Here is a 16,860-nt window from a genome sequence, read left to right as displayed (position 1 = left end):
GGCACTGTCATGGCAACTGGAGGTCATTAATCACGATGACTTACCCTTGTAGATACTTATGAATGAATGTGTCTGGTCTGGGTATGGTATGTTGCTGATCGTTGCCCACCCCATGGGACCCTCCAGTCTGTGAGATCTGCCGAATTAAACCCACGAATTTCTTCTTGAGCGAAGGACCGGAGCTGTTACGACTCATCTTGCTGGTAGTGTTAAAGATCTGAAGGCGACGTTCATTACATATATCAGCAGATCCTAATAATGTCGCGTAGAAAACATCCTCATAGTTCTCGCGTTTACACCGATACACACATCACGCTCACACTTCGATCTCAACTGTTTTGAGTTTACATGGTGTTGCCTGTGTACATATCCTAACGGTTGTCGTACTTTCCACTACAAATTATTTAATGAATGCGTACTTGTCATTGATATCCATCTCATCCATTTAGTTACATAAACCTATTTCAAAGTGATATGTCGCCTTATAAGATAGTATGTACGCCACATTTCAAATATGGAGACGACACCTTTTCTCGTACGGCTGGCAAGGAGGTAAGCAGACGACTGCTCGAATTTGTTCTTCCTTGTGCTCCGCCTGCGCCACGTGAAATCGTTTTCTATAAGGTCAAGGTAGCTGCATGGGGTACTGGCGCATAAAGTTATGCCATTATTAACGTCAGGACGATGCGGTAATCGTAATGTTACATTTACAGAAATTTTATACGTTTGCAGGATTGCTTGAAACTCATCTTTGTTTTTTTCCAATAATTCAAAGAAATAGAAGACTACAGTATGTATTCTTACGACAAGCCACGCACAAACGTTCACGTGTAAAAAATATAAAATATTACCTCTAGATGAACAAAGATGCACCGTACGATCAAGGTCTCATCTGATTTATTCACACACGCTTCCAGGCACGCTGAATACAAAAATCGGCGATGTTGATGTAAATTTGCGGTCTGTCTCTGAAGGTAAACGAGCAAGGTATCGGTAAAGGTTACCGACTACCGACTGTACGCTATCCACAAATACGTTTCTAAAATTAAACATAATTGCCAGGTCAGTGGTGAATCGTTCTACGCTGATGTTTACGTTACTTCCTTTTGTGATTCGCGTCACAGCCGGCTCAGAGTGATGTTCTGTTCGATAAATATGTTACTATAAGGCAAGGTCTGTCTAATCTATACGAATTATCTGGTACTTACACCTTGCCGTAGCAATTCTTGTTTGGCGGATACAGAATGAAGCACAAAATAAAAATTGACATATTTTAACCGCATAATCTGACATTTACAACGCAAGACGTACAACCAAGGGAAGATACTTTCGAAGTCAGGAAATTATGAAGACTAAATTCCCTTTTTTTTTTTTTGGCTTATGAGAGACGTCCTTTGCTGGAGTAGGAAACTTATACAAGAAATGCATGCTCTGAAGAGAATGTCTTTTCCTGTCATCCTAATTCTGTTTACTTCCTACTTCCTTATGAGCAAAAATGCCGATGTGAATAATAACCTTTGGAATTTGAACATAACCACAGATTAATAAGCTATCTGTTATTAACATAACCTGGAATCGTCTTCCATGTGTAGATGAGATAACGATGAAGGGGGGATGGAGATGGTTTGGACATGTCCTTCTCACAGCCCCTGGGAGAATGGTACGTGATTATTGTCAGCTGGGGTCGTGTTGGCACTAGAAGAGTTGGAAAACCCAGACCTATTTAGATGAGAACTATGATAAGGAAGGCTTGAGATGAGTGGAGATTTGTGGAAGATAAGGTACAACAAAGTCATGAATGGCGGAATTCCGCGGAGGTCCATTCTCGTTACGAAGTGTTGAAAGCAATGATGATAATGATAAAAATTCTTTGATAGTCATTGTGTTTATAGACTGTTACCTCATATTAATACTGTATCTATCATAAATTGAGGAAAGTAGATTTTCAAATGAGCCCTCAATGGGGAATTCAACAAAACTAGGATCCAAAAATATCCGAGGTAATCGCATTTCCGAAGAGGTAAAGTCAAGGTCTATAGACCTTGGGTAAAGCCATGAGAACACAGGTCGAACCGTGCAAATAATCCCTAAGAACAACACACACATCCAACGCCATCTACAAAACTGTCCAACTAAAACTGATTGGTCGCAATAATTTATTTACTTGAGTTGAAAAACTTTCATCTCGATGGGCCGGAGTTCAGTTCCCCCGGCCGGCTGTTGAAGAGTTAGAGAAATTTATTTCTGGTGATAGAAATTCATTTCTCGCTATAATGTGGTTCAGATTCCAATAAGCTGTTAGGTCCCGTTGTAAGTAACCAATTGGTTCTTAGCCACGTAAAATAAGTCTAATCCTTCGGGCCAGCCCTCTTAGGAGAGCTGTTAATCAGCTCAGTGGTCTGGTAAAACTAAGGTATACTTACTTTTTCATCAAATTTAATGTTGCTGAGTCAACAGTATTTCATTTTAGAGAAGCTACACAACTTTCATTATCTCTGAAAATCAATAAATATTCATCTAGAATAAGCAATAACGGTGTCCGCAGCGCAGAATGCCCCTAAGTGAAAGGAAAGAAAACATGGTTGGATGATTGATTATGCCCGCTACATCAAAGAGGCTTCACCAAAATAATCGGTTGGTGTGCCATGATGTCGCATTGCCCTCATACTACAGGTGTTTCGTTCTCTTTACAACAAACCTGTGGAACAGCTGTCCTGGTCGTATCGTAGATATTTTAGGAAAATCTACATCTGTTTTTGTTGATCAATTGCGCTTTACCTCTCAGTGTTTCTGTATGTTGGAAGTTTTTTTTTTCGCCATTTACCAGTTTTCTCATATTTTTCTCTGAATTTTTCTTCTATTTCCTTCCTTTGGTGTCTATGACGTTTTTTTACACATGAGAATTTCCCGTTGTTTTTTTTTAGAATAATGCTTAGAAAATCTTTATCTTTAAGGTTTGTTCCACAAAAGTGAAAATGACAATGTTTAAGGTAATAAATAGAATTTATATAAAGCTTCCATCTAAATAAATTGTGGGCCGCTTCAGCCAATATGGAGCGAGGCTAACTCATCATAGTACTGATATTTCTTACAAGTTCATGTATTTTTTTTTTTTACAACAAAAACAGTATATATGCTCAAGAATATTTTTTATGACTGCGGTTAGCTTTTTTGGGATTGTAAAAGTAATCCATCATTTACGTCTTATTACTGATTGAGTTAATAATAATAATAATAATAATAATATCAATAATAATAATAATAATAATAATAATAATAATAATAATAATAAAGAGACGTAGCAATATCTGCATTCAGTGTTCTTGAAAATACTGAATTGACAATAAAGGCATCGGATATAACAGGGCTTCTTATCATTCTTTGCTTACAAATATATTTATATATTAATATATATGGATATGAAGACGGACTCTCAGATGAAGAAAATAACAAGAGTGCAAAACAGAAAAGCGTCATATCGTTAGTTTCATCATTGTTCCTCGTGAGACTTTTGATGACAAAAACACACGGGGGGTTTTGTATGGAAGGAGACTCCCGAAGGGCAGGCAAAGTTTCAAGATCAGTTAATTCGAGGCCATGATCCGAGCGTATGGCTAGTTTATCTTCAGAATAACTTAGATGAAGCTGTATATGGAACCATTATCCACGAAGTCAGGCTTCCTAGATTCACTCAGATTCATTCACTATTATTTTAAAGACAACTTCAGACGAGCGAGTAGCTTTCTGACATCTTGTAGCATTCTTCCCTCAGACTTTGCATCACGTCGCCCATAGCGGTGGGAAAACTGAAATTTCTCCTGTTCATGATAACGTAACTTTATCTTCGCTAACAACTGTGACTTGGATTTTACAGAAACTATACAGAGAAAAATAAACTACCTGGTACATATTTGGCGGCAAGATGCTAAACGCTGCCAGAATGCATGATCGTGTGACGCGGGAATTGTTACGGTATGGAGAAGAATCGAGTTGTTGTCGGATGTATGGTCTTTGCAACGGCACTCCCCAAGTTTGGGAAGGTGTAAAAGCGCCATGGTCTTGCGATTTTAGCTCTAGGAACTTATAATAAAACTGGTTTTTTCTTATCCTTATCCACATTTATGAGTTTATTTACTTATTTTGAGTATGTTTGTCAATTCTTAATCTATTTCTATATTAATTTTCTATTGATACTTTTCTACTTTCCAACCTCTACGAAATCAATTTAGTGGAATTTTTCAAAACAAGTTACTTATCTTTCGGGCTCGCTACTCGCAAATTTAAACAAGTTATGAATAATAATAATAATAATAATAATAATAATAATAATAATAATTTTCTTAATCGACTTAGGCTGCTAAAACCAATCACATGTGCACTCCAGTATTTGCTGGGACAATTATCACTTGCATAATTTGAAGGACAGAAATCTGACGCATCCGTCTTACCTATAGTTTTCAGTTTCAATTTCATCGAAACATTTTCCCGTTAATCTCATGTTGTTGGGACGGCTAAGGGGAAAAGGATTATTCACTTTCTCCAATATTTCCTTAAGCAGTGTATCCCAGTCACCGCAAGTATAGGGCATCTCAACTCTTTTCAGGGTTCCTAAATCATTTTTGTCAGTTCATGAGTCATATAGGTTTCACAGTACAAGTGGACAAAGCCTTCTTTTTCTTACCTACGTTTAACATATGGCATTATGTAATTAATTTTAACGTTAATATTTAATTATTATAATCAGTGTCAATAATATTAATAGAATGAACATTAATATTGTCAATGCTATACCAGTATTGGTGGGGATATTAATCCTAGTAATATCATACTACATTTAATGGACCTTTCACAGTCTGAAGTCCTTATGTATTAAGAATAATCCAGTACTTGCGTATACATTCCGTATGTTTTAAAAATGCATAATTGGAGGATAAATGCGACAATAAATCCAAGATCGTATTCCTCAGAGCTAAACAATATGGGACATTACTTTCTGGTAACAAGAAAACGAAAAATCTACGTTATCCATCATATGAAAATTATACTTGACATCATATTTCCCAACTTGCAGAATGAAATAACGTTTCAACAGAGAGAGAGAGAGAGAGAGAGAGAGAGAGAGAGAGAGAGAGAGAGAGAGAGAGAGAGAGAGAGAGAGGTGGGGAAGATTTTTGGATGGATGGATGAATTGAATAATTCAATATTTTATATCAAACTGACCCTTTGAGAACAAAGACCATCGACACTTGCGAGAGGGGGAGAGATAACCTTGAAAAATATAAGCCATCCATAAAATACGTTTTCTTTATTGAAGGATAATTTTTCGTTTTCTATATTTATTTATTGGATGACTCTATACATATTTATTCAGGTTATCACTCTCCCTATTTACTCTCGGGAAGTAATATGCATCACACATTTTAGACCTCCTTGGCTTATTAGCATGATACACAGACTAAAATTGTTAATTAACCCAGTATTATTTTAATTTAAAACAATAATTGGATCTTGGACTTGAAAAGATCTTTTTCCTACGTTTTAAGGTGTGCTTTTAATGTTTCTGACATTCGTTTCTTTAGCAAATTGGTACTTTTAGAGATATTGGACCCCACCCTTATAGGCTATACTACAAATATGGGGCCACGGTGGAGAAAGGAGTTTTTGGGTGTGTGTGTTGGGGTGGGGGTGGGGTGGGCGAGAGTGAAATCCAAGGACCGTAAACCCACCGATAGTTCTCATTCAGATTACGGACAATTTATGGATTGTTTTAAAACTATTATCATGCACTACGATTAGGATAAAGAACTGGTACCCTTGGTTAGGATAGGTTAGGTGTGGTTGGTTAGGTCATTTGCTAATAAAAATAACACCAGAAACGTTCAAAGCAATACCTTAAAACATAGGAAAATGGTATTTGCAATGGTTTAAAGCAAAATTTCACCATTAACTCCTTTTGGACTTAGAGCGCAATTAAATTCTTTTTGTTGGGTTTTCAGGAAAATGTCATGTTCGGTTTTCATTAATTTTCAGTTTAAAAATTTTTTCTAATGAAATAATATATATCTGGACTAGTTGCATGGCGATGTTGTATTCTAAGGATATTTCATGGCACTAAGATACGAACCACTTCTGAAGTGGACTCATTATCCCCACTATAATAACAGTTTGGAAAAAAAAAAGTTTTGCAAAACAGAAATCTAATTCTTTATGAGTAGCTTGGGCCAAAGAAGAGTTCCTATACTCTAAAGAAGGATACGCATTTCTCTGTTGTCATTAAGGCTATTTTGATCCTAATATCTTGATCATTTCCCATAATCAGTCATAAAATTTATTACTATGTATATTACAATTATGGAACAGTTCCACAGCAATCTGATTTTAACTTGAACCCATAATCTCTTTGGAATTTTTTTTTTTTTGTTCTTCCATTTCATACAACTCATTCTAAAATTAGTCTCAAAATTTATGAGCGAATATTAGAAATCCTTTCATGTCGTTTATGATCCGGAATCTAATTTTCATTCAACAATACTTCATAATCTTTATGATGTTATCAATCTCCGCACTGCAAAGCTGTCGCTGTGCAAACATTATGTATTTGCCATAAACTTCATGGCCACGCTGGCAATTCATGAGGCGTACGTATACGCATTAATTAGTGTGATTTTTTAGTTATGATCTTGGAAAAAAGAAATTTATTGATATTTTCATTTGCTCATTCTAAACTCCTCTAATTTGAGCCAGTTCAGAAGTTAATATGAATTCCAGCTGCTACATTGGTAGTCTTCGGCAGCGAGAACAAAACTATTTGCCTTAGGAAGTTCTCGTGTCTTTAGATTACACAGGCCAAATCACAGTAAAAATGAAGGTTTGGCTGAGACCTGCAAAAATAAATAGGATGAATCTTCACAATAGGGCGGTCAATGAAAGTAAATATTAATCAGTATTCTGCCCGATTTGTAACACGCCAAATAGTTGAGAAGTTTGCACCTACTGGTATACCTTTCATTACGTTGTAGATTGAATTCCTCATTGGACGGGTGGGTTCCGTTCTCAGCTAGCGCTCTGCTGGGCCCGCGTTCGAATCTCCGACCGGCCAATGAAGAATTAGAGGAATTTATTTCTGGTGATAGAAATCATTTCTCGCTATATAATGATTCCGGATTCACACAATGCTTCAGGTCCCGTTGCTAGAACCAATTGGTTCTTAACCGCGTAAAAATAAATCTGTCCTTCAGGCTAGCCCTAGGAGAGCTGTTAATCAGCTCAGTGGTCTGGTTAAACTAAGGTATATTTAGGTAAAAGATTAATATAAAAGATTTTTAGTCTTTGGTGTTTTGAAAATAAGTGGTTTTGCTGCACGGATGAAGAAATATAAGATGGGATATACTTTCCGAGTCAAAACACTCGCTATTTTGGCGCTTAGTGTAAATATAAGTGATATGGTGGGGACATGCAATACTTCAAAAGGAAAGATACTTTTTTTTCAGGTGTGTGGACATAAATATGTTAATCCTAAGAACTGACAGGCATGACAATACTCATAAATAGAAGAATATGTTAATCCTAAGAACTGACAGGAATGACAGTACTCATAAATAGAAGACGAATATGAAGGAGTGCAGCTGACGTGTTTACTTTTGGAGTCAATCCCATCGGCCCGAACTTAGCTCATCAAGCGGGGCCCTTCTTAGTTGTAGATTGTAACGGATTCTTCAAGATCATTCACCATAAAAAGCTTTGGACATTATATCTTTTGGCTGTGCTTCTGAAAAGACAAGAATATTGTGTCCACTTGGTCAATCCGTCAATAAAATCCAAGGCAAGAAAAGTTATACGAAGAAGTAGCGCAAATGCAAAGATATGAATGAAGGTGTACGAAGAAGGTGACGGGTAAACAAACGGAACAAGACGCAATGAAGTAGTGTGGTCAATGTCAAGACAACGAAAGACAGACTCGGTTTAATATGTGGGCAATTCGAGGTACAGGAACGTGCCGGAAGTTATAGAACGAAGGGCCTTTAATGTCCATCAGGTACGAATTTGCATAAAGGTACAAAAATGGTTCACCTCATGTCCGGATAATCGAAAGTTACTTTTGAGGGCTCCACGAAATTTCGTACATATTTTTTTTTCTTTCTTTCGTACAAGGGTGTCATTGCGGACTCGGCAATTAGCGGACGAAAGTAGCAACGTTTTCTTTATCCCTGAGGAACCGAATTGAATATGGAATTTAGGCCAAAGGCCAAGCACTGGGACCTATGAGGTCATTCAGCGCTGAAAGGAAAACGTGAGCAGGTAAGTCTGAAAGGTGTAACTGGAGGAAAACCTCAAAGCAGTTGCATTATGAAATAATTGTTAGGAGAGGGTGGCAAGTAAGACGGAAGAAAAAGAAGATGAAAGGAGGCACAGTAAAAGGAACGAAAGGGGTTGCAGCTAGGGGCCGAAGGCACGCTGCAAAGAACCTTAAGTAATGCCTACAGTGCACCGCTTTATCCCTGTGGAGGCCACCTTCCTCCAAGGGAAACTGTCCTAGGCTAAAAAGTTTTGGCGGAAAATGGTACACGCACCCAAAACACACCTATTCACGGAAAGACATGTATACGTATACCGTGAACGTTCAAACGCTGCTAAGTGAGAATTAGGCAACTCCCCTAAAAAACTTACTGTCGCAGCTCAGATAGCGTTGGAAATGTCCACTAGTTGTCATATCCGGTGTCTCGATAGTTGGGCTTCTGTTCGACAAGTGTTTACACTAATTCGGGAGTATTTCATCTTTGGCCATGCATTAAGTAACGAAAATCCGCGTGGAAGGTGTTATTCGTTGTTCGAAAGGATTCACAAATAGCGTCCGGAACGTAGCAGTAGGACTAGACTAGGCGAAGACGGAAGAGAACGAAAGAAGTAAGAACGAATTCAGTGACTGATCAAGAGTCAAACAGCCACACCTTGGGTACGTGAAGAATAGCTGGGATTTTCTCACCAAGCCACTGATATATAAGTGAGATATATAGAGTTTTTGTTAGACTTGTGTATTTTTCTTTGTGGGGAACTAAAGGAAGCAAAAGATATATAAAAAATACGGTGTGTGGTACTTGTTCAGGGCGCCATTAGCTACAGCACCAACAAAGTTTTCTTAATTTGGTCAATATAATGTTGGCACTGCTGCCCTGCGGTTACTAATTAATGTAAGTTCCTTTTGAAAATAGCAGTCAGCAACAGTACTTGTCGTCACTAAGCCTCTACGAGCATTTGTCATAAGAAATAATAGCTTTTGTTTCAAGTGGTAAATCTGATGTTAAGGAAAATAGTGGTATCTTCTAGTGTTAAAAGACAGTGACATTTACTTCCGCTCTAAGTGATAATAGGACCGAAAATTCTCCGTTCTACAATTGGATTGAATTTTAAGAGACGTTTATGATAAATACCCTTGGATTTCAGTCTTGAGAGAGAGAGAGAGAGAGAGAGAGAGAGAGAGAGTACACCATCTAGGGTAGCAGGATGCAAAATGTCGCTTAAGGAATGGGAATTTTATCGCTATCACAAACTGAAGATCTGAAGTGGTTTTAAAGAGAAGTCAAATTCGGATGGATACTATCACGGCCTCCTAAAACTTCAGTTGCTTTCTACCAAAGGGAAGTAATGCGAAAGTATCCCAAGAGCTTTCGGCTTTGAGAGAAAGCACACTTTAGTGAAACCAAGCCCCTTCTATTAATTTTTTTTTTGACCTTGAGTAAAACCAAGGTCTTTGTTAAAAGACAATGACGACTCTTGCACTTTAAATATCGCTCATTTAAAAAAAAAAAATTACTATACAAGGCAATGACTAGCATGTGTTAGCCTGTCTACGAGTCTTTGTTGGGCTGCAACTGAGGACGCCGATAACGAGGAGATAATGTACGATAAGACATCCTGTTTGGCAACAGATGTCCCTGTGATTTCTTCGGGTGTCGTAATGGATGTTTAATTTTCCTCTTCTTGTCGCCTCCTTTTTGAATGTTAATGCTTTACACACAAAACATTAACTGGAAATTTTGATGAGGACGGACATGCACAAAAATACACGTATATACATGCGCGTATGTGTGCAGGGGAGGGAGGGGCAGGGGGTTTCCAGCATCAAATTGATTCCTTTAGTATCTTTACATACCTACACAGAAGCCTCATAAACACAGTGGAGAGAGAGAGAGAGAGAGAGAGAGAGAGAGAGAGAGAGAGAGAGAGAGAGAGAGAGAGAGAGAGAGAGAGAGAGAGAGGCTGGCTGGCTGAAGTGCCCCTTCAAACGAGCTATTCAGTAGCACGTAGTGTAAGAACTCTGTCCTTAAAGGAATTATAATTTTGTCCTAATGCATGATCTGAATTTAATTAGCTGATCAATCTTCTTCAAGTATCTAAATTCTTTACGGTGGAAAAAAATGCGAAGAAAAGGCCATTTTGGGATTAGGTTCTGGAAATCCCTGAGCAGCGAACTGCATTTAACGGTTGTGCATAATTTGCTTTCGAAGGAGGTTCGGGAAATGTTTTAAATTCGGCTAAACCAATGCCTGCCAGAGGTTTTTGAGCACAAAGCTCAAATTCCGAGTCTTATCTTTTATTGTTCCTGTGGTTTAAAAAGTGCAGACATTCACCTGGACTGCGATAAAACTAAAAGACGGTGGTGATGACCATACTCAATGCGACAGAAGATTACGATAGCAAACAAAATCAGCGAACAAAAAGGAGGGTTGCTAGTCACTGAAAACACCATTCACCAATGCTGCTGAGAAACCTGAACCACCTATGCCCCTCTTACAATGAGTTTTATCTATTCTGTTTTCATTCCAGATTGTCTTTTTACTGTCGTTTTATTTTAGAAAAACTAGAAGGGCATAATCTGAAACTGAAAAAGAATCAATAAAACACATCGTTGGGGGGTCAGAGATAGTTTGGGTTTTTCACAGGCAGTGGTGTTTTCTGTGACCAGTCACCTTCCTTGTTTTCTGTTGATTTTGCCTGCTAGTGTAACCTTGCGTCGCAGTGAGTATGGTCATCTTCGCCGCATTTCTTTTAATCTGTAACAATGTCTTATTCAATTAGTCTTTCTTATTTCTTCCAGATTATGTCCCTCTGCCTCGGTCTCTCTGAAATCCTGGAACCTCTGCTGAGCATAGCCTATTCGCACCCGAGAAAATGGCTGTGCATTCTGGCCTGTCTCAGCGCTGGATGGCTCGTCGCCACTTGCTTTATAGCCGTTGGGATGTATATGGCCTCCTGCATTAACTATTACAAAGTGAGCAGCAAGAATGCGGTAAGTCATCTCCAGAGTTTGTCTATAAAGTATGTCTCAAGGGATACACTGATTATTCATGTTTAAATAGGAGCTTGACTGACCCAGTTTATAATTTATCTATTTCTTATTTATATAAATTACTCAGCCCAGATATTTCTTTTTTTCACACTGGGGTGCTTTCCCTACTGGGGACCTTGCACTTGCAGCTCGGTTTGTAGTAATAATAATAATAATAATAATAATAATAATAATAATAATAATAATAATAATAATAATATGGCTGAATGGTCCCAGCATAGCCCTACACAACGAGAGACCAGAGTTAAATTGCACTGAGGGTAATCGATTGGGTCCCGTTTCCTGACAAACTTACCATGCCTATTTGAATATAAGCAGAGATCTAATACTATTCCTTACACACACACACACACACAAAGTCAGGGCACAGTCAGACAGAACTTTCACTGAAATATAAAAATGGGGAATGCTGAAAAATAGAAAGTATGGTAAACATAAAACACCTGCAGGCCTGTCCCCATTTGAAAAGCCATGCCAAGAAGCCTACCCAGTGAATCATTGAGGTGAAATCAAAGATGATACTTGGTAACAAAAGTAGTTCCTTCGAGACTGAGGAAGGCCAGGTGGAGTTTATGCTATTTGGTTAGCAAAACTGTGCACAAAGTCGTGTGTGGATTTCCACGAAAGCAGAAGCTTCCCTGGGCCTTGTGATTGGCTAGTGGAGATTAGATTTTGGAAGAAATCCTGATGCGAAAAAGGGACCATTGAGGGTGGGGCGGAGTATGGTCGTGGGTAAAGGGTTAACTGCCCAGCCTTGACGGAGGTGGATGAGGAAAAGTTAAGTATACCTTAGTTTAACCAGACCACTGAGCTGATTAACAGCTCTCCTAGGGAGGGCTGGCCCGAAGGATTAGACTTATTTTACGTGGCTAAGAACCAATTGGTTACCTAGCAGCGGGACCTACAGCTTATTGTGGAATCCGAACCACATTATACCGAGAAATGAATTTGTATCACCAGAAATAAATTCCTCTAATTCTTCATTGGGAGGCCGGAGAGTTGAACGCGGGCACAGCAGAGTGCTAGCCGAGTGCGATATCGACCCGTCCAACGAGGAACTAGGTGAACCATTTAGAGGGGAGTATAGTGGAAGGGGGGGTTTAAGGGGGTGGATTACTACCCAGCCCAGGCTGAGGTTTGTGACTTCTGTGACCTCCAGACACCAGCCATATTTTTGTTCTCATTCCAGGTTATGCAAGAGACGAACTCTTGCGGAGGGGGGTGGACGGAGGTCGAAGCCCAGGCCATTCTCGTCTCCGGAGCCACGATTAACATTCTGATTTTGGTCCTCATGGTCTCCTTCCTCATTCGGGAGAAGATGGAGCATACCGAGAGGGAGGTGAGGGGCTCAGCGTGATTTCAACAAAATAAATGAATGAATGAATAAACAGACATCACTAGCTGACAAAGACAGATTGATTTAATATTGCAAACTTTAGACGGCTCGGACTCAATATTTGCCAACTGATTTTGCAACAGAAAATTTTGATGGTAATTTCATACCTGAAATACATAATTTTCTCATATTGTGAAGTAACCAAAAAGTTTTTGATGAAAATTTCAGAACGTATGAAATCAATTTCTTTTTCTATTAAATTTCGTATTAAGGAGATACTTTGTAAAGACTGAGATTGGCTGAGGTAAATTAGTTGCTTAAAATATTTTGTATTAGGAAAAAGTTCTGATAAAAATCTTGTACGTATGAAAGGTGTGGGCTTATCTGATTATCAATTATGAAAAAATCTTGACAAAACCTAACATAATACGTCACAAAATTCTTACATACCATAATTACTGATCAAGATTTTAAGATGACAGGTATTCATCATCAATATCCTAAAAAGTAATACGTATGTTTCTTCCACTGCATGATAGAAGCTTCAAAGATTTTTTACTGAATCTACGGCAATATAATGGAAGATGACCTACTTCAGCATTCCCCTAAAAATCTTGTCATTACCTTCCCCTATATTCCAGGAACCACCTCCAGACTATGAAACCTTGATCAAATCGGAGACGCCGCCTCCTACCTACGACGAACTCGACTTAGTGGAGCAACCAATCTACGTCGTGGAGGCCAATGACGTCTTATCTGCCATTGCTGAAATCAGCCCCTGTAGCCTTGGAACAAGTGGGCCTAATCCTCCCTCAGTGGCGCCCTCAAATCAGGCTCTGTCAGCCCTCAACATCCCAACATCCTTCTTAGCTCCTCCGGTATCGCGAGTGAAGGCTAATAGCAATCTACAAGTGTTAAAGACCCGTGTGGGGAGCGTTCCCCGTTTCAGTCCTACTTCTGGTTTGGTCAGCATAGTTTAGGCCTAGTGTGAGTTACATTCTAGTGCTAGGATGATACTAGTTTCATAGCAATAGTATTTCTAACTCGCTTATTACTGGTGGTTTTGTGCTTCTATTCCCCGATGCGACTAGTTGTAAGAAAATTGTGTAATAATTGCCACTAATCATACGGAAAAATAATTATCATCAAAAGAACTTGATCACTTTAGGATGTAGAAAACGATACTTTATGTGAGCTTTAGCTGTGACAGTAATTCTTGATGACTAATGTTAATTGTAAGTTGGGTTATTATGGGCTACTGGTTAAAGGGTGAGCTCTCTACAAAATGTGGATTAGGAGTGAGCTACCTCAGAAATGGGTGTTGCGGATGTACTACCCAAAAAATTAGGATTTGTGGGAATTACCGTTTTATGTATTAGAAGCAAGTTTTCTTTTGTCATGAGAACTGATCTGCAAGGTATAAAAGAAGTTCCAAGTAAAATAAGGGGCTTATAGAAAGCACATAGATGCTCTCCTCAAATGCAAGCACTGTCTTCCACGCGCTTCGTGGAAAGCAAGAGAATTTAATGTCTCCCTTGAAAAGAACTTTGAGCAAGAGCCTTATTCAGACTTAGCTCTATTCACAACCCACGGAAGGAACAAAATGAAAGCTCTATGTCCAACTTACTAGTAACATTTCCCAGATCTATGCAAACACAGCAGCCTTTTGTATTGAACGTTTAATCAAATTTTCACTTTTGAGTAGGTTTCCTCGAAAAGTATTGTAGACCAAGCTTTGTCTCAAATGGACCAGATTAAAGAACGGCAGATTTTGTGGTCCAACTTCCCCCGATAAGAAAATCCTCCATGGTGTGATTTAATAACATTTGTATGAGTGCAACTTACTGAAACAAAACACTGCTGAACCTTACGCCTGCAGTTTAAATGCAAATCTACTGGAGGAGAATTTTGGGAATGAGATGAGTAAGCAGGCACCGAGACAGATTCGAAGCTAAGTCACAAAAGGGAGCAGTCCAGTGCTAATCCACCAAGGTATCATGAATGATGGCTTAGATGCCAAAATTTAGTGTTGACAAACTGGCGTTGACCCAAAGTGCAGCTGGCTTAAGTGGAATGTCAAAGACCAGCGGCTTATCCTAGATAGGTCTAGGATAAGCCGTCGTGGTTGTGTACACATTCTGTCACTCAAGCACAGTACGGCCCTCAGCAAAGAGCTCTCTTATCACCCTCGAAATAAAGCTGAGAGAATGAACCCAAGGTTCTGAAATGGAGGCTGATGATGCTGGCAACCCAGTGGCAACCCCCCGCCAAAAAATAAATAAAATAAAATATAAAATAAATAAAAAACAATAAAACATGTGGAAATGTGGTATACTAAGTAGTGAGGGTTACTTCCGAAGGACGCACATGTGGCATTATATTTTCCTTCTCAGTAAATGCACTGATTCATAAGTGTGAAGCTTTCGTTTACCACATCCTGTATTACACTGTAAAGTCTTGGGTACCTTCCTGTGAAATGTTTGAACTTCATATTTAAAAAGTTGTTGAGTTTTGACGCTATATCCCATTATGATATAACAAACAATAATCTATTTCTAATTTTTTTAATTGACACAAAATATTTATTACCGTTAATTACAATGTATTCTACATTCCTGCAGATTATTTTTTGTATGTTTTGTCCATTCCTGACATCCTCTGTGTGCAATATCTTTTCAAATGATATAACTCATGCTGAAATACAGGGTATAAAATGTGAATTTGTAATCATCTGTTACACAGATTTTAGCAGATATTTTTCTCATAAATCTATATGATATCTATTTGAATTCGCTTTGTATAGTGGGCCTCGTTTCTCATTAACGCTGAAAAGTATGTATTCTCTGTAATATGCGACGCCAAATTACATAAACCAGTGAACGTATTCCGGGTAAAGCAGCATGTTTTTTGGATTTCATACCGGAGAGCACAAATGTGAGGTTCACACAGTCTATCACCTTGTATTCTTAGGTGCCAATTGCTTCTCTTGGGCTTGATGTCAATTGGAAAGCGAGCCGACAAAGTCCCTTTTGTTGAAATTCATTATTAATGGTCTTTGGGTTGGACATTATGGCAGTTCTGCTTAATTTACATTTTGTCTTACTTATCCCATTAAATATAGCCTTTGGATCCAAGAATATAAAACTGATTTGACATATCCTGTACTTTTTCAGCTTGTTATTAACTATCTATAAATGGTCTTTGGGTTTGAGAATGTCACAACTCTGAACCTTTACCTATGGTGCTTGTGTCCGAGAACATGGCAGTTCTGTATTTGCTTGTGTTCTGGGAATATTAGTATATAGTAATAAAATAGTGTTGGTATATGCCAATACATGTACAAATTTAGTTCCTGAGGGTCATACAGGCTCTGATAGAGTAGTAAAAGTAGTTGCATAATTTAAATGATGATCTAAATATTTTTTTTAGAGGACTTTTTTGTATAGGTTAGATTTGAAAATTTCTAGACCCATGTCTGTGCCACTCTTGCAATAATATGTGTGAAAATGTCGAAATTGTTTCTTGATATATAATTACACTAATTAAAATTAAGAGTTTTCATAATTTCTAAATATATATATATATATTCTATTATGAAATTCTGTCTTGTGTTAACATTCCTCCATGCAGTACAGGCAAGGGCAGCTTTACATCTTAAGCGCTTAGCCTAGTCTTAAATAGATGAGTGTTGATAGTACTGACAGGCAAGATCAGAACACAGGCAAGTCTGATGACAAGCCTAGGTCACCTGAAGCTGTATGGAAACCTATTAATGGAGTCAGTTAATGAAAAACTACTTGAAATATATTACAGAACAAGTTTATGATAAAAGATAGTTTAACCAGGTCACCGAGACTAAAATCTCAACTTTCACAGGGCTGGCCTGCTCCAGACTAAATGATAATCCAAGAAGCCACTTCGAGCTTCCATCAAGAACCGCCTAATTACTGATGTTCTTGAAGTTCACTTTTCTAGGTTAAACGAGCTGTTATGAGGCCTACCACCTTACAAAACCTCGGAATAAAAAAAATACTGCCACTGCTTGAATAAAGCTGCTACCTGCTGGCCTAACAGATCTCACAAACGGTAAAAGGTAAAAGTGGTAAAAAAATAATATATATATATATATATATATATATATATATATATATATATATATATATATATATATATATAT

The 16,860-nt window shown here is 38.2% G+C and overlaps 2 protein-coding genes across 4 annotated transcripts in view; one reads left to right on the top strand and one right to left on the bottom strand.

The window, feature by feature from the left end:
* Nucleotides 1-340, bottom strand: part of LOC136834267 (uncharacterized) — a 195,542-nt gene extending 195,202 nt beyond the window's left edge. For both annotated transcript variants that reach the window (XM_067096622.1, XM_067096623.1), the window contains exon 1: nucleotides 45-340. In XM_067096622.1, coding sequence (XP_066952723.1) covers nucleotides 45-196 — 152 coding nt within the window. In that variant the 5' untranslated portion in view covers nucleotides 197-340. The remainder of the gene's footprint in view (nucleotides 1-44) is intronic.
* Nucleotides 341-8,678: 8,338 nt separating this feature from the next.
* On the top strand, nucleotides 8,679-16,235 carry LOC136834266 (uncharacterized). Of its 2 annotated transcripts, none has more exons than XM_067096620.1 (4): nucleotides 8,679-9,001; nucleotides 11,096-11,287; nucleotides 12,537-12,686; nucleotides 13,325-16,235. In XM_067096620.1, exons 2-4 carry the CDS (start codon nucleotides 11,099-11,101, stop codon nucleotides 13,661-13,663), a joined length of 678 nt encoding a protein of 225 aa, XP_066952721.1. In that variant the 5' UTR covers nucleotides 8,679-9,001; nucleotides 11,096-11,098; the 3' UTR covers nucleotides 13,664-16,235. The 2 variants fall into 2 exon arrangements, with proteins under 2 accessions (XP_066952721.1, XP_066952722.1); XM_067096621.1 differs by having other exon boundaries at nucleotides 8,679-8,953; nucleotides 13,325-15,147.
* Nucleotides 16,236-16,860: the final 625 nt, after the last annotated feature.

The sequence above is a fragment of the Macrobrachium rosenbergii genome, chromosome 53 (genome assembly GCF_040412425.1).
Source record: "Macrobrachium rosenbergii isolate ZJJX-2024 chromosome 53, ASM4041242v1, whole genome shotgun sequence".
NCBI lineage: Eukaryota > Metazoa > Arthropoda > Malacostraca > Decapoda > Palaemonidae > Macrobrachium > Macrobrachium rosenbergii.
This window is presented reverse-complemented; position numbering and strand designations above follow the sequence as displayed.

What these genes read in the sequence shown, in the direction of transcription:
- LOC136834266 (XM_067096620.1), top strand. Translation starts at nt 11,099, where the DNA reads ATGTCCCTCTGCCTCGGTCTCTCTGAAATCCTGGAACCTCTGCTGAGC. An exon ending in AAGTGAGCAGCAAGAATGCG is followed by an intron (nt 11,288 to 12,536) that starts GTAAGTCATCTC and finishes TTCTCATTCCAG; the next exon opens with GTTATGCAAGAGACGAACTC. An exon ending in TGGAGCATACCGAGAGGGAG is followed by an intron (nt 12,687 to 13,324) that starts GTGAGGGGCTCA and finishes CCTATATTCCAG; the next exon opens with GAACCACCTCCAGACTATGA.